The sequence below is a fragment of the Myotis nattereri genome (assembly GCF_964212035.1).
Source record: "Myotis nattereri genome assembly, chromosome: 16".
NCBI classification, from domain to species: domain Eukaryota; kingdom Metazoa; phylum Chordata; class Mammalia; order Chiroptera; family Vespertilionidae; genus Myotis; species Myotis nattereri.
The window spans coordinates 22,408,217-22,427,694 of NC_138091.1; the positions used below are offsets into that span (position 1 = coordinate 22,408,217).

Sequence of the window (19,478 nt, forward strand, 5' to 3'; positions counted from 1 at the left end):
GGAAGACCCCGGGCGAGGGCGTCGCGCTGGGCCCCGCGCATCGTCGTCCACAGGGGTTGCCGCGGTGCTCGCCAGGGCAGCGCCGTCCACGTGGCTGTGGTTTCACGCCGCTGTGCCGGGCACCTGGTGGGCTCTTTCGCTAGGGGGCTTGTCCCTTCAGTCCCAGGAAATACCCTTGTGTCATTTCTTCGACAATTTTCTCTCCTGTGTTTTGTGTCTTGGTTTGAAATTTCTATTAGTTGGACCTTCTGCACGGCTCTTATCTTTTGATTGTCCAATTTTCTTGACTTTTTCTTCTACTTTCACATCTTTGCTCTTATATTCTGGGGGATTTTCTCTCACCTTCCATTCCTCCTAGTGCAATTTTAAGTTCTGTTATTGCATTTTACTTTGGAAGAGCTTCAGCACTTGCTTTTATAAAGAACACCCTTGCCCTGACCGGTTTGGCTCAATGGATGGAGTGTCAGCCTGTGGACTGAAGGGTCCCAGGTTCGATTCCGGTCAAGGGCATGTACCTTGGTTGTGGGCACATCCCCAGTAGGGGGTGTGCAGGAGGCAGCTGATCGATGTTTCTCTCTCATCGATGTTTCTAACTCTCTATCCCTCGCCCCTCCTCTCTGTAAAAAATCAATAAAATATATTAAAAAGAAAGAAAGAACATCCTTTTCCTGGTTCGCGGTGAACCTGCAGAGGGCTGTGCCGGACCCTTTCTTTGTGCACTGGAGTCTCTGTATTTTGGTTGTCGGTTCTGGTCAACGGTTGGTGCCCTGGCTGTTCCCGGGGTGAGTGCAGCTCAGCAAGGCTAACCGGGAGCTCTGCTTTCGGGGGCAGAGCCAGGGCACCTGGGGGCCCCGCGTGGTGACTGGGGACTCGCCCACGTCAGGCTCTGCCCATCTTTTCTCTTTGGTCAGTTTCCCAGAGAGACCTTCAGCCACGTCCTGCCTTGGCAGAGGGTGGAGGGTGTGAGCAGGGGAAGGGCTGAGGGTCTCCCCGTTCATCACAGCCTTTGGCTTGGGGTCCAACCGTGGCCAGCAGTGACCTGTCTTCTCCGAGGGCCAGGGGATGGCGGGGCAGTCACAGGCCATGTGGGCTGGGAGAAGGCACTCAGGTATCTAACCGTGTCTTCCATGCAGTGCTGTTTTCACACCCACCCCGAGCTTCCGCCTTCGGGATTCCTGGTCCCTCCAAGCTCAAAGCATTCGGGGGGCGGGGGAGAGGGGCGCTCTGCAGAGCAAATGGGCTTGGTCTCGGCTGGCTTTCTCGCGTGGACATCTTGGGGAGCAGTGAAAGCTGGCGATACAAGCGATCCGCATCTCAGAAGCACACGCGATTGTGGTCGCGATCAACACACGGGCTCAATGCAAACCCTAATCTTTATTTGTATTCTGAAGCATAGCTTGTCACAGGGAAACAGTGAGTTTTTTTACCATCTGCCAGTAGCCGTGGCAAAAAAGCTAATGGTGGGGGCCTGAGGGCCTGGGGAGCAGGCCCTTCGAGGGCGGGGCCTGGGGGAGAGGGCGCGGGGGGCGGGGGGGATGGGAGGGTACAGACAACACCCACGCACACAAACACACGTTCTCTCTCTCTTCGGGGAAGGGTTTTCCAGAAGCATTTGCCCGTGCTTTGAATTAAGTATTTTTCACGCCAAACCGAACCGACTGAAGAGACGTGAATTAATGGCTTCGGGGAGCTGAGGCCCGGCTGCAGAGGCTGAAGGCTGCTCTTCAGGGAGCGGCATCTCAGTCTCCTCCAGAGCCCTTCTCAGCTCCAGGGGGGAGGGGGGAGAGGCTGGGAACACCAGGGGGGCCGAGGAGGGGCTCCAGGAATCCACAGAGCCAGGTCCCAGCTCCCACCTCCCGGGCCCCAGCAGAGGGAAAGGGTGGGGACTCTCTCATCCCACCTGCTCTGGACTCCAGGGCTGGTCTCTCTGGGCCAAGCTCAGCTTTGGAGGGTAACGCTCAGGGCTGGGCTTCTCCCGTGCATGCCATGTGGAGGAAGTGGCCTGGTGCCCCTGGAACTGCAGTGCATGTGGGGGCCCCACCAGTGGGTGACGGCCCATCCAGTCCAACCCAAGGGGAGAGCCAACTTGAAATAAACACGGGGGGGGGGTAGGAGTGGGGGGGTCGAGGGAGGACAATAAATAAAGGTCACAGCAGAGTGACATGGCCGGGGGCGGGGGGGGGTGGAGGGGTGTGAGTGTGAGGGCTCCCAGAAGAAAGGGGCAGAAAGGCAGAGTGGGAGAAGCAGACTCAGCCCCCAAACACTGGTCTGTTGAGTCAGCGGTCACGTCGGACGGGGGGTGTGCGGCCTCCAGGGCTGGTCAGGAAGGAGCCCGCAGGTCTGGCTCCAGCAGGTGGGTGCGCGCTCTCTCTCTCTTCCGACTGGAAAGCCTGCCCCCTGCGCCCCGCAGGCCTCTGCCCAGGGCAGGAGGAGGGCTCGTTGGGGCCACGTCAGCAGCGGGGACTCGCCCAGGGGTGCCTTTTGCCTTTGGGGGAGAGAAAAAAGGCCACTATAGGCTGAGCAGAGGCAGGGCACCTCCCTGTGACAGCCTGACCCTTGGGGAAGAAATGGAGGGGATGCAGGAGCTGGAGTAGCCCCGGGCCCCCCCTTGTGTGAACTAGCCCGCGGCAGCCGGCTGGGCGGGGGCTGGCGCCCTGGGCAGAGCTCGGCTCTGCTCTGCTGCGTCCTCGCAGGCAAGCCGTCTACTCCCCACGCTTCAGTGTGTCCATCGCAACCCAGCTGACCCACACAGCGACTTTCGACCTTCGATGCCAGAGGAGCAAAGGGACACGGAAACACAAACCTTCCTCCAGGCCGACTCTTTCCAAGTGCCTCAGGCCCTAGAACTCTCTATGCACTGGCCGCACAGCCTCCCCACTTATCACTGGGCATCTCCCGAGAGCTGGTCAGGCGCACACTCCACGCGGACCCTGCCTTTCACCCTCCCCCAACGCTATGAGGGACCTGATGCGGTCCCCACTCTAGGGACAATGGCACTGGGCACAGAGAGATCAGACATTAGGTTGAATCGTACCGAATTGCCAACATCGGCTATTTTTGACCTATAAAAATGCAGCTTCATGCGGCTCAGCCTGGCGGTTTGCCCCAGTTCACGTGGCCGTGTGGCAGGACCGGGGCGAGAACTCAGGCCTGATTCCAAACGGCCCCTGTCAAGGGTTTCAGGAGGCCAGAGGGCGCGGAGAGGGGCCACTTCATGGCCATGCCCACCGAGGCCCCCTGACCCTCAGACCTGCCCAGCTGCCGCCTCTCTCGCATGCCCTGCCCTGCAGCGTCTCAGGAAGCGGAGGTCGAGGACTGGGCACACTGTGGGGCTTGGTGAGGACTGGGTTGCCTGGAGCATAGTAGGTGCTCTCGAAACGGGAGTTACGGAGACTGTCATGGAGATGGGGAAATGAATGATTACACGTTTTATAAAGCTGAGGATGTCATAACCATTATTAGCATCACTGAGGATGGATGGGGGGTGGTACCATTATTAATTTGGGGTTCCTCTCTGTTCATTGCAGGCAGGGTGGGGCCTGGCACCCCGGTTCCCGCAGTGCCTGCCCGGAGCTCAGTAAACATACAGAATTGAAAACCTCATCGACCCCTTTCCAGTTTTGGGGGACTGAGTAGGAGAGGAGGGCCCTGGGGGAGGGGGAGAAGGAGGGAGAGGGAGTGGGGGTAGAAGAGGTGGCTGGGTACTCACTGGAGCCCTTTGGGTCCGGCCAGGGCGGGGTGCCCCTTTGTGGGTCTGCAGAGCCGGTCCCGGCCTCGCTGGCCAGGCTGCTCTGGCTCCCCGACAGGTGGCTGGGTGGGTGGGTGAGCTCCATCTTGGGGGACTCCACGCTGCCACCTGCAAGAGACCACGTGTGAGCACAAGTAGCTCAGTGCTGGGCCCTCGGGACCTTACACCGAGCCAGGGAGGCTCTCGGCCTGCAACGAGCTGATGGGCAGCTTCCCATATGGATCTGAGATGGGCGTCCAGGGGGCTGCGCCCAGAGCCCCTTACCCTGCAGGGCTGCCACGTTCTAGTGTGACCCAACCCCGTGGCCACTGCTGATGGGCCCACCACATACAAAGGCCACCGAATGGGCCTGCAGGTGGTTCCCCAGAGGAACCAACATGAAAGTCGACAACCAGGAGGAATGAGGTGTGGGCGGGGGAGGTTTACATTTCAGCGAACTCAGTGGGTTCTCATTGCTGCCTTTCCTAACTCAAGGATCCTCAGATACGCCTGTGGGCCCTCGCCCGGCCAAGGGAGCCGAGCTGGGCCTGGGCCATTGTACTCCGTCTTTTCCTGTCTACTAGACCCTCTGGTCATAGCTGGGAGTTGGTGTGAAGGGAGGGGACAAGAGCTCTGGTGGGGGGAGGTGGAGGGTGTGTAGACCCTGCCCTAGAAACCAAGGCGGGCAGTAAGCTTCCATTACACTTTCCTAAGATAGAATCTTTAGCCCGAGGTGCCTAAGAGATTGTCTAGTCCAGGGTTAGTTTCCATCTCTTGCGTCATCTTCACCTATTGATATTGATACTGATATTGATATCACCTATTGATACTGACCACTCGGAAAACTGCACGGAGGAGAGTTCAGGCCACATCGGGCTCTGTGGGAAAGCGTATCATGATCAGCTAGTCATGCCCGCCACGGGCACAGGAGTGCAAGTACAAGCCCGTGTGCCCGGCATTCGGCATCTCTGATGGAGCCCAAACTGTGGTCCCAGCAGGAATTCCTTCCACATCCGATCTGGCAGGTCCCCAGCCTTGTCCCAGGGCAGCAGGCGGAGGCACTGAGTTCCAGTGTGGGGCATAAGAAAGCTTCCTTATGCACTGAGAGCAGCCTCGGCACCGTCTTTAGATACCCCAGTTCTAACCTGTGGAATGATTCTGTATAAGTACCGCACGCTAACCGATTGCGCAACTGGAGCTCCTGTGGAATGATTCTGAATGAAGCCGGTCCTTTTCCCAGGAGGGTCCCTTGTGCGTTTAAAGGAGAGGAAAACGTGCCCCCAGGCCTTGTCCGACCAGCTGCAAGGCCCCAGTTACTTCTCTTTCAAACATCAGGTCACAGAGGAGAGCTCAGAGGTGTGAAATTCAGAGGAAGCTTCAGAGACCACCGGCTCCAGCCCGCTTGTGCTAACTAGTAGGCAACGGAGGCCCCAGAGGCCACAGTGTGTGTTTGGGGTCCCTCCGCAGAGCTGAGCTACACCAGAGCACGCTGCACCTGACGTTCACGAGGCAAAATCTCATCGGGATGCTCACAGGGAGCTGGGGAGGAAGCCCGGGTGTGCAGGCCGAGGGTCAGGGCAGCCACAGACCTGCCTCCCCGGCCCCCGAATACACAGCTGAGCCTCCTTTCCGCCTTGCTCGTCAGTGGTGCTAAGACTTCAGCTCCTAGCCGTCCCGCCCCGGGCCCTCTTCTCAGAACATCCTGACCCAGAGCGACTCCGCAGACACCCTGCTGGGGGGCAGAGGCCCAGGGCAGCAGCAAAGCCACCCGCCCCGGGAGCTTCAGAGACCAGCATGCGCTTCCCACACTCACCTGAGTCCCCCCTGGATCTGCCGCCTTTCGGGTCCCCGAGCCCAGGGGGCGGGAGTCTGTCCTCCAGGCTGGAGGAGCTGAGGTCCGAGTCGCTGTCGCTGTCGCTGGAAACCACTGGAAGAACAGACACCAGCGAGGAGGTCACTGCGACTGGCCACCACCAGCAGGCATGTTGGGCAGAGTGGGCCAGGGCAGGCCGCCCTCCTGCCAGGACAAAGGGCACAGAACCCCGGCTGGCCATGTGTTTGGGGTACGGGAACAGTGGCGTGGGGATGGGGATGACAGGCCACTCCTTTCTGCCAGTCAAGGAGGACTCACCCCGGGCCCAGCCCTCTCCACATGTCACCCTCTCCCCGTGGTAGGAGCCAGTTGTCCCCTCTGGTGAAGGCACAGCCACCCTGAGCCTTGCCCCTGGCCGTGAGGCAATGCTCGGTAGTCATGGCAACGCCAGTCCTCGCTGACCCTTACAGAACACTCCAGGCCCTTGACACACGCGAACCCACTGAAGCTTCAGTACATCCCTGTCAGGCAGAAAATAGCATTCTCCCCATTTTACAGGCAAGGAAACCGAGGCACTTGCCAAAGGCAGTAAGCGGAGGAGCCAGGATTTTAGCCCTGGCAGTCCGGCCCCACAGCCTGTGCGCCTAAGCACCCCGATTCCGCTGGAAGAACGGAACTGGGAGCCAGCCGGCCTGGGCTCTCAGCCCAGTTCACCCAGTAACTCTCGCGGGGTCTTGTGGGTGCAGGAGGGAGCCGGGCAGATGGGCTGGGCTCCCAGGAGACGAGAGGAGGGAAGCCCTCACAGGGAACACCCCCTGCGGCAGAAATCCTCTTTTCTGGACTAAACGGGACCGTATTTGGCTGGTTCGTCACCGGTGGGAGTCGTCGTACAGGATCTATTCATATGGTGAGCATTCTGTTGTAATTTTAAGCATAGAAATGTACATCCATTTGCCAATCTTTTGCTGTAGAGTTTGGGTGCTTCTTCGGGTCTTTCCTGTCTCAACTGCGCGCGTGTTTGACTGTGAGTCCCAGGTTTAGGATCTACACATGGGAGCGGAGCTTAGAGCCGGGGAACGCAGATGAGGGCAGAATCCTCTCCTTTCCTGTTTCCTTCTCCTGTTTGTGGCCGTCGTCCTGCCCACATCTAATCCAATCGCTATTTTAAGCAAGTGGCTTCTATCCAGACATCCCAAGGCCCTGGCTTTTATGAGACAACTGTTTGTGTGTGTTTTTTTCTGACTCTTTTCATCGATTTACATAACGTTTCATTAAATGATGTAATCATAACAAGTACAAATGTACAGAAAGGTTTGGGATTACAGGGCAGCAGCTCTCAGGGGCGACTCACTCAGCAGATGGGGTACGAGTGTTTGATCCAGGGAATGCAAAATGCTGGTGAGGAGGGAGGTTAGGAGGGGTTGAGCTCCTTCTGCCAGGCACTGTGCTAGGTACCTAGCGAACATTATCTGAGTCAACCTGCCAAACAGCCCTGTGCCACAGGGACCCATTTGGTGGGAGATGAGATTGAAAACAAAATTGATCTACGCCAAGGATGGCTAAGCGGTTTCATCGGACCGGCTGGGCCCCTTCGGGAGCGCGTGCAGAGGAGAAGCCTGGGGCTGCATGAACCCGCAGCAGCAAGGAGAGGAGAGCCCGGGCCGGCAGGGAGATCCACGGTGGGCACTGGAGGGGAAACGGCAGGACCTGTGCCACGTAGCTGCCACCTGGGTCTAGGGCAGTGATTCTCAACCTTCCTAATGCCGCGACCCTTTAATACAGTTCCTCATGTTGTGGTGACCCCCAACCATAACATTATTTTTGTTGCTATTTCATAACTGTAATTTTGCTACTCTTATGAATCGTAATGTAAACATCTGATATGCTATATGTGTTTTCCGATGGTCTTAGGCGACCCTTGTGAAAGGGTCGTTCGACCCCCAAATGGGTTGCGACCCACAGGTTGAGAACCGCTGATCTAGAGCTTTCTGGAAAGCCTTCATGCCTTCAGCCTGTGCCACCTGCCAGCTAACCGAGGCACAGGTCACACACCAAGCAACCAGAGAGTTGGAGCTGACTGACCATTTCAACCCTAAGAGAGTCTCAACCTTGTGCTTCCATAGCAGAGGGGCCGGCACACAGTAGGTGCTTTGTGACGCTCTGATGACCAATCAGCTCTTCTTTCTCCCTTATCCCCACATCCTGACCGTTTCACCTCCTAAATGGTCCTCAAATCAATGCTGAGCTCAAAGCCTCATCGTCTCCAGCCTGGATTCCTGTGATAACCTCCCACCTGGCCCCACCGCAGGCCCCGCACCCCGCCCCCCGCCCCCCTGCACAGCCGGGGATGCTCCAGCTGACACACAAGTGCTAGTTACCCCTCTTCAAAGGCTCCTCATAATCTACAGGCCCAAGCCCAAGCTCCTGACCTTTGTCCACTTGTCCAACCTCATCCCATACAACCTGCTCTCCTACCCCAGGCTCCTCCAGCCCCACGGCTTGGAGCTCTTGCCAAACTGCCCGTTAGCCGCTCCTGCAGTGTCTCACTTCCCTTGGCCCAGAATGCCCTGCCCATCCCCCGCGCCCGGCTGGCCGAACGCCTGTGCATTCTGCTACAACGGCATCAACCACTTTCTGCTGTACAAGTCTATGCAGGTGTTTCCCCAGCAGAACCGGGGCTCCGTGCGGGCCGGGGCCAAATGACACCCCGAATCAGGCTGGTGTGCTTCCCCCTCGGCAGAGCCGGATCCAGGTGGGTGGGGCAAGAGTGATGCTAACCTGAGTGTCCCAGCGGGTCCTTCTCTGTCTGCTCAAGGATTCTGCCTTTTCTGCCTGTTTCTCCCCCCCACCCCCCCCCAATCCCCGCCCTCAAGGAAGGCATCTTGGGCTTTTGTGATATAGACTCGAGGAGACAGGGACCGGGAGGGGTGGTGGTCCCTATGCCGCTCCCTTAGTATTTGAGAAAAGCAAGGAGAGGCCTGTCTTACTTTGCAATTGCTTTCAGGTCCTGGACTGGGTTTCTTTGGTCGCGATTCCACTGAGACCGGCTTCACTGGTGCTGGTTCTGTAGGCATTTAAGTATCTTTAACTCACTCACTGACTAAACACCAACCCGTGGGTTCCCTGACCTTGAGGCCCCGGCCTCTGACGGGGAAAAGGCCCAGAGAGAAACCCTGGGCAAAGGGCTGGATTCAGATTTTGAAAGTATTTACAGGCTCCCCCCGACCGAGAGGCTTACGGACCATCTGGTCACCCTTTCTGACTTGGGGCGCGCCATCTCTTCCGCGCTAGACACGCAGGATCTTCACAAGCCCGGGGCAGGGGGACACGGGCTCCATGGCGTTAACATAATGCCAGGATCCTCTGGCGCTAAAGGGCAGACGCCAAAAAGCACAAAACACCAAGAACTGGAAGGAGACCCCGGGAAGGCTGTCCCAGGCCCGGGTTACAGTGGCAAGCTCACGGATCTCATCGCTTCCCCTTCCTCCCCTCCTGTCATCTGTGCACCTGCTCACGGCACTGGACTGGGAATGGGCGTGGGTTTAAATTGCAGGAAGACTGTGCTGGGCTACGGAGGGAGAGCAGTTTTTGTTGTGAGGGGTGTGTCTTGTCCAAAGCACCAACCCTGGCGGGGGGATCAGGTACACAAGGCTTCGAAAAAATAAGACCTCCTCAAGTTGCAGTCCGTCGGCTTGTTCTTTGTCTCCTTTAAGGGACCCCAAAGGGCTGCGGGCATGGAAGGGGCGGACGGAGGGCCCTGGATGACAATGAGCTCACAAAGGCATCAGAGAGCAGAGAAGCAGCCAGCTGACGAGACCCATTCCCTTCGGATGCACCCCCCTTGGCTCACGCATCCTTGCTCACTGTCTGGGATTTCGAGCCGGGCCAGGCTCAGCGTGGAGGCTTTTGTGAAACCCCAACCTTGGCTCATTTGCCATTCGATGGCCATCACTACCATTCTCCCCGCACAGCAGCTGCTATCGTAAATCTTCCAGGTCTATTAACAAAGCGTTTAGGCTCATAAATCTTTTGGCCCTTGCTCTTCCATCCTCAACAAAACACTCTGTGTGTCTGCAGACTGATCCCCCTCCCTCTCCAGTTCCCCAAAGGTTGAGTCTAGGATGGCTGGGTGATGAATGCTTGTATTCTGCCCACGCCTGATTTTTCAGACCGGAGACGGGAGAGCACCAGGAGGAAGACAGCCCCAAGAGCTTCCCCAGGAGGCATCGCCAAATGGATTCACCTGGGCTTTGCCATGAGGCAGGCAGGACGGAGGGCCTTCCCCTCCGGCGAAGGCTGAGCCCCTGGAGCACTTGCTGGGGGACCTGACACCCCTGAGATTTTCCCATCATGCTGATGGGCTGTCTGTTGCTGAGGATGAAAACCAGCACCAGCCGTGCCCACTTCTCTGGGGATAGGCCAGCTCTCTCCGCCACCCCCCCCAACTCTTGGATGGATTTGCAATTTGACTATCGCCATGGAAACTCAGAGTTTTGGCACATGAAGGTGGGGGGGAAGTCCTCCGTTTTGGAAAGTCTTTCCAGACTGCCTGAAAGGATAGGTGTGGCAGCTGCAGTGGGCCCTGTGGAGACGCCTTGCCTGGGCCGGTCCAGGGGACTGGCAGGATCCTGGCTCCGCCTCCCTTGGGATTTGGGGACCTGCTCCCTGGCTCTGCTCTGCCACCACCTCTGTGACCCTGGGCACCTCACAGTGTGCCATCACACACACAAAGAGGCCAACCCGGACAGCGACTCTGGGTCTGAATTCTAGGATTTCTCTTCGGGTCAGTTTTGTTCATCAGTGGAGAGACCCCAAAGCCCCTCTTGGGTTGAGAGTGGGGAGACGCGACGTCTGGGCCACACGACACCCGCCTGCCTGGCACAAGGACAGCCGGCAGCCTGTGAGCTCGGGAGGCACTTGCGAGCTGCTCGGCTTGGAGGCTCCCAGAGCCCCAGAAATTATGGGAATTAGAGAGGAAGGGAGATATTTTCAGCAAACATTCTGCCAAGGCAAAGCAGATGGTAGAAAATTTTGCATACTAAAAACAACACTTTTTTTTTTTAATGTATAGGAAAGATAATAAGGCCCCGGGGAAGGCACAGACACCCCCAATTAGCCTTCCCCAGCCCCCCAGGCTGACATGGCTGCGGAGAAGGTCCCAGAGCTGTCTCCACAGAGACCAGGGAGGGCCGGGCCTGCAGCCTGAATCCTCCCCAGACGCCTGGCAAGTCTGGGGCTCCATTTGGTGGCAGCAAAAGGGAAGTGTGGGGTGGTGAAGAGGCACCGGCTCTGAGTCAGCCCCAAGTTGTGTCCTGGTTCTGCTACTTCCCGGCTGGGTAATTTGGGGCCAGTTTCCTCACCTTTCTGTGGGCAGCAGGTCCATCATGAAACGGGGGAGGATGGGTTCCTTTCTGTGCTGTGAGCATTAAAAGAGGGCACACGGGCACCATCTGGCACATAGTAGGTTCTTGCTAAATGGGAGCTATTTTACCTGAGGGTCATCCTGAGCTCACAGTCCGCGCCTCCCCATGCAGGGCCTCCCTCTGGGGTCACTGTGTCCGGAGCCCAGGCCAACCTCACAGGGTAGACTCACTTTTTCCAGGGGAGCTTATCTCCCCAAGTTTTGCCTTGCAGGACGCTGAGGGCACCAGATGCCTTCAAAGGCCATTTGGAGGCCAAGCTGGGACTTGAACCCAGGCCTCTCTCTCGCTGGAACCCTGCTCTTTCCTCCGCAGCTAGCATGCAGGGCACCTGCGGTCCAGCCGCACCAAACAGCCCTGTTCCCTCCAATCCTCCCCTCCAGGCAGGCCGGCTCATTCTCTGTCCCCCCTACATGCCCTTTGCCCAAGGTTTCTCTCTGGGCCTTTTCCCCGTCAGAGGCAGGGGCCTCAACATCGAGGGTTCAATTCTGGCTCTGCCCCGGACGCTCCTGGGCAAATACTTTCATCTCTTTGAACCTCAATCGTCTCATCTGAAAAATGGAGACAATAATAACTACCAATAAAGTAAGAGCATTAAGGACAGAGGGCAATGTATCTTTAAAGAGCTACACCAGCCTATACTTTTATATATATTTTAATCCTCACCCGAGGATATGATTTTACTGATTTTAGAGAGAGAGGAAGGGAGAGAGAAACATGGATCGGTTGCCTCCCATATGTGCCCCGACCCGGGATCGAACCTACAACTTAGCTATGTGCCCCCATCAGGAATCCAACTTGCAACCATTTTGGTGTATGGGATGACGCGCCAACGAACTGAGCCACCCGGTCAGCGGAAGCCTGTAAGTATTTTAAAAATCTGAATCCAATTCACCCTCTAGGGACCCGTCCGAATTGTGCCTCGACTGAAAAGTCTCTCCAGCCCCGGGGAGGAATGGGGGAGACAGGCCTCATTCGCTCTCCCAAGGACACCACCTGGCATTGAACTTCTTTTCCTACAAGTGCCTGCCTCGACTTCCCCACCTGTTCCTGGAACTACTCGAGGGTGCGGCCACACCTTACGGCGCATCTGGCTCCTTCCCGCAGCCCCCGGCGCTGGGCCCAGCAGGCTCTCAGCGCCGACTCGCTGACCGCTCTCTGAGAGACGGGAGGACCGGACGGCGGTCAGCGCGGTGGTGGCGAGCCAGCTCCGTCTCCAGAAGGGCTGGCCTGTCCCCCAAGCAGGCGCCTCCTCCAGCCTCCCTCTGAAGGACACTCCAATGGGACGAGCAGGCCGCTGGTGGCCTCAGCCTGAGCCAGGGACGGCTCAGGGGGGAGGGGCTGTCTGAGGCCAGTTGCCATGGACACGGGATGAGGGGGCCCTGGGGGGCGGGGAGAGCACTGTGCACAGAGCGCCTGCTCTTCTTCCAAACCCAAGCCGAGGCCCTGCCAGAGGAGCAGGCTCTTCCTTTGTTTTTTTTTTTTTAATTTAATTTAATTTAATTTAATTTTATTTTATTGCTTAAAGTATTACAAAGGGTATTACATACGTGTCCATTTTTCCCCCCCGCCCTAGACAGTCCCCTAGCCTCCCCTATCCCCCAGTGTCTTATGTCCATTGGTTATGCTTATATGCATGCATACAAGTCCTTTGGTTGTCTTCCTTTGTTTTGGAAACTCCTTCAGGGCCCTGGAGACTGAGTCAGGGCCTGGACTAGGAGAAAGGTGGCCCCAAAGCCAGGGATCCTGTCCCTGTAGGGGTGGGCCAGGTGGTGGCCAGAGAGGCTGAGGCCTCCCTCCCTGCCTGACCACCCTGAGCCTCACTGCTTTCTCTGTGAGGTGGGGAGGGTCACGGGGAACCCTCCTTTCTTGGTCCCCCGCCCAGGGGGTCAAAGGGGACAGCTGCAGGGTCAGCCCAGCCCAGGCTGGGAATTAAGAGCTGGAGAGTGGAGGGTTTTCTGTGCTTGTTTATCCATTCACCATTGATTTTAATTAACTCCCTTCTTTGGGCTCCCAGACAGGAGGCACCGGATAATGAAGACAAATCCTCAGATCAATAGTGATGTGGTCGCCAGCACCAGAATCCCGTGGTCCTGTCCTTGCTTGAGGTGCTCCAGGCAGAACCAGAGATGGATGGACGGGAGATAAGAATAGCTCCTTTCAGAGAGAACATCGTACTCTGAAGGAGAGCCAGGGAGGGTTCAGGGAGGGGCGGAGTCAGGGAGGGCTTCCTGGAAGAGGTGGGATTTAAGGATGGGCTTGATTTATAGGTAGAAATGCTGGCGCCAGTGTGGGCCCGGCATCTCTGACGGAGAACAGGAAAAGCAAAAGCCAGAGGTGGGCTTCGCCGGGGCCTGGCCTGACAGCCCTGCTGGCTCGAGAGAGAGGCTCTCGGCTCAGGCACACCAGGGACGAGGGGCTGGTCTGGTTTAGGTGCGCTCTGCCCTGTTTCCCTCTGGCAGATTACTGCTTCCGACTGAGGCAGAGATGAAAGCCAGCAAGCGCAGACCTCCTGTCTACCCCTGTGCTGGGATGCACTGTGTCTTCGTTACTTCCTCTACTTCAGCTCTCTCTCTCCTTCTTTCTGTCCCCGTGTCTGTCTTTTCATTTGTCTCTTTGTGCTTCTCTTGCCGATGTTTCGTTTCTTTTCCTTTCCTTTTCTTTCCTTTTCTTTCTTTCCTTTCCTTTCCTTTCCTTTCCTTTCCTTTCCTTTCCTTTCCTTTCCTTTTCTTTTCTTTTTCTTTTCTTTTCTTTTTTTAAAGCTGCCTTTGCGTCTCTAGTCTTATTTTCCCTCTGGTGTGTCTGGGTGCCTCCATGAGTTCTGAAACATGGACGGGTTGTCTCTGGGTTCCTCTTTCTCTGTTTCTGTCAGTTTCTCTCCCTCTGCAGCCTCATCTCTCTGCCTCTCTGTCTGTGTGTCTCTGTCTTGCTGCCCCCAGGCCTCTCAGTCATATACCTTCAAGCTCTGGCTTTCTTGGCCTCTGGGTTTGTCCCTCAGGTTCCCTCCTGGGGTGGAATGCCAGCCCCTGCCCAGGCCTGTGGGTGTGGGAATGGGCAGCCGGGGTCTGCCTGGACCCAGGGGCCACCAAGGCAGAGGAGGCCTGGCCCCTCCCTCCTGTAGGGAGGTCAGCGGGCACAGAGAACCTCCCAGCCTCTGCTGCAGCTCCTGGACGGCGGTGGGAAATCAGCTTGGCCCCATCTGAGCGCCTGCGCCCTGTGATTGACAGGAGGCCCTGGGAGGCAGTGGCTGAGCTGAGTGGGGCGGGCACTGCTATCTCCTAAGGCTTTACTGGAGTCAGACAGACAGGGCAGGCGGGTCCAGGTTTATTCACTTCACCCAGGTCCCCAAAGGCTGAGAAATGCAGAGTGGGCGGAATTAAGTTGTAGGTTCACTTGGTGAGACAGGTGAGGGCTGGGGAGGGAGTGCCCTACTGCCCAAGGCGCAGCCCCGCACAGGCCCTGCACCCCGGAGCTGAACGAAGCCAGAGGCTGACTGGGGATGGGGTGGGGGGCGCTGGGCCCTGCCTTCCTATTTCCGCTCAGACCAGGGGCAAGGCGCCCCCAGACCTCACTTTGCAGCTGGAATCAACCCATCGGCCGAGGCCGTCATCAGGTTTGGACAAATTCGAAGCGACAGCCATGCCCCTGACCTCTGGCGTGGCTAATGAGGGCCTTCTGCTGCTCTTGGGAAATGAATTCCCACGCAGCCAAGACAGGCAGGAGGGCTGCTGGGGGCAGGGGCGGGGCGAAGGCAGCTTCCTGAAGCCCAGGGCTTCTGGTCTGGGGCGGCCCGCTCTTCACACCCACCAGCACTGGGCTGGTACTTGGCTTCACCAAGGGCTCCGGAGGCCAAGACAATGGCATGCATGGCTTCTCCTACACACGGCCACACAGGAGGGGCCAGGCCCCCTCCCCGGGGACGTCGGGGAAGGGCAGAGTTCCGGAATGCTGCAGGGGTTCTGTCCACGCCAAGATTACAGCGTAAGTTATTTGACCTCTTCATGCCTTAGTTTCCCCATTTGTAAAATGGGACAAGAGTCTGCCCCCTTCCACAGGTTTTCAGGGGATTGCCTGAAATAGCAGATGCACCGCACGGGGCACAGCCTTCGCCTAGCCACCATGCGATCCACGGCAGCTGCTTTATTTGCAGTTTTGATTTATTATTATTATTATTATTATTATTATTATTTTGTTGTTAATCCTCACCTGAGGATATTTTTCAATTGATTTTTTTTTTCTTTTAGAAAGAGAGTGGAAGGGATGGGGGGAGACACACAGGGAGAAACATCAATGTGAGAGGGACACATCGATTGGTTGCCTTCTGCACATACCCCGACCAGGGCCGGGGATCGAGTCTGCAACTGAGGTGCGAGGTACTACCGCCCTTGACCGGAATCGAACCCGCTACCCTTCAGTCCGTGGGCCGACGCTCTATCCACTGAGCCAGACTGGCCAGGGCTAATGTTGCCGTTTTGATTTGGCCACTCAGCACTGGGGCAAACGGTACCCAGGCCTCAGCGGGGCCTGGCAGAAGGCAGCTCCACGGGCAGACCAAGGGCTGAGAAGGCCAAGGTCAGTGTTTACCCCAGTGGGGCCCACAGTGGGCTCGGGCATCCCATGCCCTCCTCCTGCCCCTGGTGGGCTGGGTGGCATTCGGTTCCCCAAACAACTGGCGGAGCCACGGAGAAAGCTGACCATGACTTTTTGTTCATTTTTTTTCCTGGACCCAAGCGGCAGACCTACACCTGAGGGTAAGTGGTCACAGGTGCCATGCCAGGCGGGTCCGGCCTGGACACACAGCACCGTCCCCAGAGGCTCTGAGACACTCTCCCTCCCTCCCCTCTAACGGTCCTTTCGGGCTCACACGTCCCCGTGTGGGTATTTGGTGGTTTCTATGATCTTTATATGTAAAAATTGATATTCTAGTATGTAAGTCTCAGGTACTTCCACTCCCCAGGATTCTAGAACCCACACAGGCAGTAAAACAGGAGGCAGCGAAGGTGATAATGAGGCATAGGAGCTGATCCTGGGCATAGGACTTGGAAAGAAGCATCGGTGACTTCACAGGCACTTAGCACAGGCACGGTGTGGGGGGTGGGGGTGAGGGGGGGGAGGGGTGCTGGGCCGGTTTGATGGGGTTTCACTGGCAGCACAGCACCTGCATGTGAGAGAGGAGGGCGGGGCCGGTGCGAAATGGGGCTGCTCTTTGCAGTAGAGGCAGCCTCAGTGCATGGTCTGGGAGCAGCTTTGCCACCTGCCAGGAATTCCTCCAGAGTTTCCTCCCGTGGCTTTGGCACGGTGAGCTACGAGAGCTGCAAGACAACAGATGCTGTCCCAGCCCCACAGCCTCATCCTACTCATGGGTAAACCAAGATCCAGAGAGGAGGGACCTCAAAACACTGAAGTTTTCCTGCCCGGGTGTCCCCCGTTAAAACACATCAGCTCCGCAAGGCCTGACGCTGAAGCGCTTATTGGAGATGGCGCGGACGGCGTAGAGCCACCATGGGCAGGATGTGTGGCTCAGGGTCGGCAGTCGGGACAGAGAAGTGATGGTCAGCCCCTGCCTCCCACTGGTCCTGGCGGGGGGGTGGGGGTGGTGGTGGTTAGGGGGTGAAGTGGGCTGGATGTGAGAACCCTTCCCTGCCACAGAGCAGCGTGCCTGCTTTTCTTGCAGCCAGTGACCCTGCGGGTCTAACTCCTGTTCTCTCTCTTTTCCTAGGGATGTGGAAACACGAACTGTTTTGCTTTTTTCTTAGTAACCCCGCAAGGGTGATTATCCAGAGTCAGAAACTATAGGGAGGGGCGGGGACAAGCCAGAGACGGAAGGCCCTGTGTGAAATGGGGGGGCTGCCACTTAGCCTGTCCAGTTTCTCCAGGGAGGGGCAGTCCTGGCAGGCCTTCTGACTTCCAAAAAGCGGCCAGAAATACTCCATATTCTTTTATTTTTTAAAATTAATAAAACCCCATTTTTATTGATTTCAGAGAGGAAGAGAGAGAGAGAGACACATCAATGATGAGAGAGAATCATTGATCACCTGCCTCCTGCATGCCCCCCACTGGGGATTGAGCCCGAAACCCGGGCATGTGCCCTTGACCGGAATCGAACCGTGACCTCCTGGTTCATAGGTTGATGCTCAACCACTGAGCCACACTGGCTGGGCTACTCCATATTCTTTCAAAGGGGAATTCTCCACATTTAAAAAAGTTGTCAATGAATTTAAAGCAATGAGCCAGATCGAATCACTGCTCCACCGGTTTTCGACCTATCACAGCGGCAATGGTCCAACCCTCCCGGCAGGTGGAATCCCACCTCCCAACTTGGAAGCCCTCCTGCTCCGCTCTGCCTCCTCTCCAAGCCTTGGCCAGCCTGCCCCCTGAGCACACACACACTCCCCGCTGCTCCTAAGGCTGCAGGAAGTTCATGCCTCATGTCCAGGCGGACGTGACAGAAATGGCAAGTCCAGAGCCTGCTGGGGAAACACTGGGGCTGAGTGGGGGGCGGGTGGGCGGGGGCGGGCAGCTGAGAGCTCTGAGGAGCTTCGGAAATGCTAACTTCTCAGGAACGGAGAAAGGAGGAAAGTGGCATAGCAACAGCTGGCTCTGGGCAGTGAGCAATCCTGAAAATAAAACATTTTACAATCCACAACTGTGGCTCATTAAGAATGAATGGATCTACTGGTATAAATAGCACGCTGCGTTAAGAAGTCAGGAAACAGCATATGCGTGCGATGGAAAAACGGCTGCCACGGAACTGCTCATTAGCCCTGTCGGCTGCAGCTCTGTGCGACATAGTCAGAGGCCCTGGGTTCAAGGCTTTCGCGGGCCATGTGGCTTTCTCCATCTTGGGCCAAAGGCTGCATCTCCATCCCCCAAGCCCTGGTTACAATATGGGGGTCTGACTCTGGACACACACTCATAAGCCCATAGAGAGTTTCTCAACCCACTATATCCGGCCTCTGCTTGAACGCTCCCAGTGACAGGGAGCTCACTACCCTATCAGCCACAAAGCACCCAATTCTGTGGCTCCCTGGCTACTGAGCACACCGAGTTTCCCCTGCTCCGTCCCAGCTCTGCTTTTGGGGGAAGCAGCCCTCACTGGCCACACCATCTATTATGTCTGACAGGATACAGGCTGGATGCAGGAAAAGGCAGCATAAGCAGAAATGAGCCAGGCCAACCTGCTCCCCGCTGAGCGGGGTCCTGAGCGTGGGGCAGGTGCCGAGGCGGAAGGGCAGGCAGACTTGCTGAGCACAAGCTGCTGAGCAGGCAGAGGTGGGGAATGGAGCTGATCCAAGAGCTCCCCGAGAAGCAGGAGACGCTGCTGCCATCCTCCTGTCCCCATCGGCCTTGCAAGCCTTTGTCTCTGTCCCTGCTTCGGGGACACCTTCCTCAGCAGCCTGGCAGAGCTGGCCTCGGCGGCTGTTCCTGGCAACCAGAACCCTTCCACCCAGCCCGAAAGCAGCCAGCCAGCATGTGGGGCGATGTGGGCAGCCGCTCCACTCGGCGCTGCACTCAGAGGGAGGCGTGCGGGCCAGGATTCAGGAGCCCGGTGCCAGGCCCTCTTGGCCGCAGCCTGCGTGACCTTGGGCAGACTTCCCCCTCCTCATCCATCACTAAGAGTCAATTTTGCCGTCTGCAGCTGCCCCCGGGGCTGTTCTGAGCGTCAGAGGAGATAATGACCGTGAGTCATGGCGCTCTGGCTGGGGCCAGCGCAGCACCCAATGACTCGACTTCTCCAGGGGGCAGGAGAGGGTGCGTGGGGGTGGGAAGGTTAGCCCAGGGGTGATGGGGAAGGACGACCCCAGGGACACATTTGTAGGCCTAGTGGAACCAGACGGCTCAACCTGATCAACCCTGGGGCTTGCTTTCACAGGCCTGCGAACAGAACCACAGTTCAGAATTTTAAGAGAATTATTTAAAATCTACCAGACCCACGAAGTGATAATGAAACGCCCATTTTTCTGAAAACGACTCAACTGGAACAAATCCAAGACTTAAGTACTTTTCCAGAACAGCCCTTGAAGTGAACCCGTGTGTAATTCTGTTCAAATCCCTCCGGGAAGCCTGGCTCTGAGGCCGGGGTGCGGGGATCCCGCGGAGGGCCGGGAGGGACTGTGCGGCCAGGCCTCAGGGGACACGGGAAAGTGAATTTGCCTCATGGTGGTGGCGGTGGTGGTGGTGGGGGGTCAGGCACCTGCCTGTGCTCAGCCGGGGGCTTTGGGGTCCAGGGTAGAGGACAAAGTGGAAAGGACCTCCCAGTCCGCCAGGCACAGGGCAGTGATGGAGGCTTTGGACGAGCCCCCCGCTCCCTGGCCTCAGGCTCCCTGGGAGAGGTGGATGAGGCAAAGCCTCGCTGACCCAGGCTCAGGCTCCCAGGAACCCCAGCTCCGCCCCCAGCTGAGAAGAGGACACACACCCTAGAAAGCCCACTAACACTGCATGGATGCGAGGCCTGGGGCTTCAGTCCCAACCCCCTTTCTATTCGGGTGCTCAGCCTCGGCTGGGGAAGGCGGGGCAG

General features: G+C 57.4%; 1 protein-coding gene across 1 annotated transcript in view; it reads right to left on the reverse strand.

The window, feature by feature from the left end:
* Window positions 1-1,356: 1,356 nt before the first annotated feature.
* The window catches only part of RPH3AL (rabphilin 3A like (without C2 domains)), a 77,609-nt gene continuing 59,487 nt past the window's right edge, over window positions 1,357-19,478 (reverse strand). The window contains exons 6-8 of the mRNA XM_081110118.1: window positions 5,541-5,654; window positions 3,710-3,856; window positions 1,357-2,485 (exon numbers count right to left, since the gene is read on the reverse strand). Coding sequence (XP_080966244.1) covers window positions 2,451-2,485; window positions 3,710-3,856; window positions 5,541-5,654 — 296 coding nt within the window. The 3' untranslated portion in view covers window positions 1,357-2,450. The remainder of the gene's footprint in view (window positions 2,486-3,709; window positions 3,857-5,540; window positions 5,655-19,478) is intronic.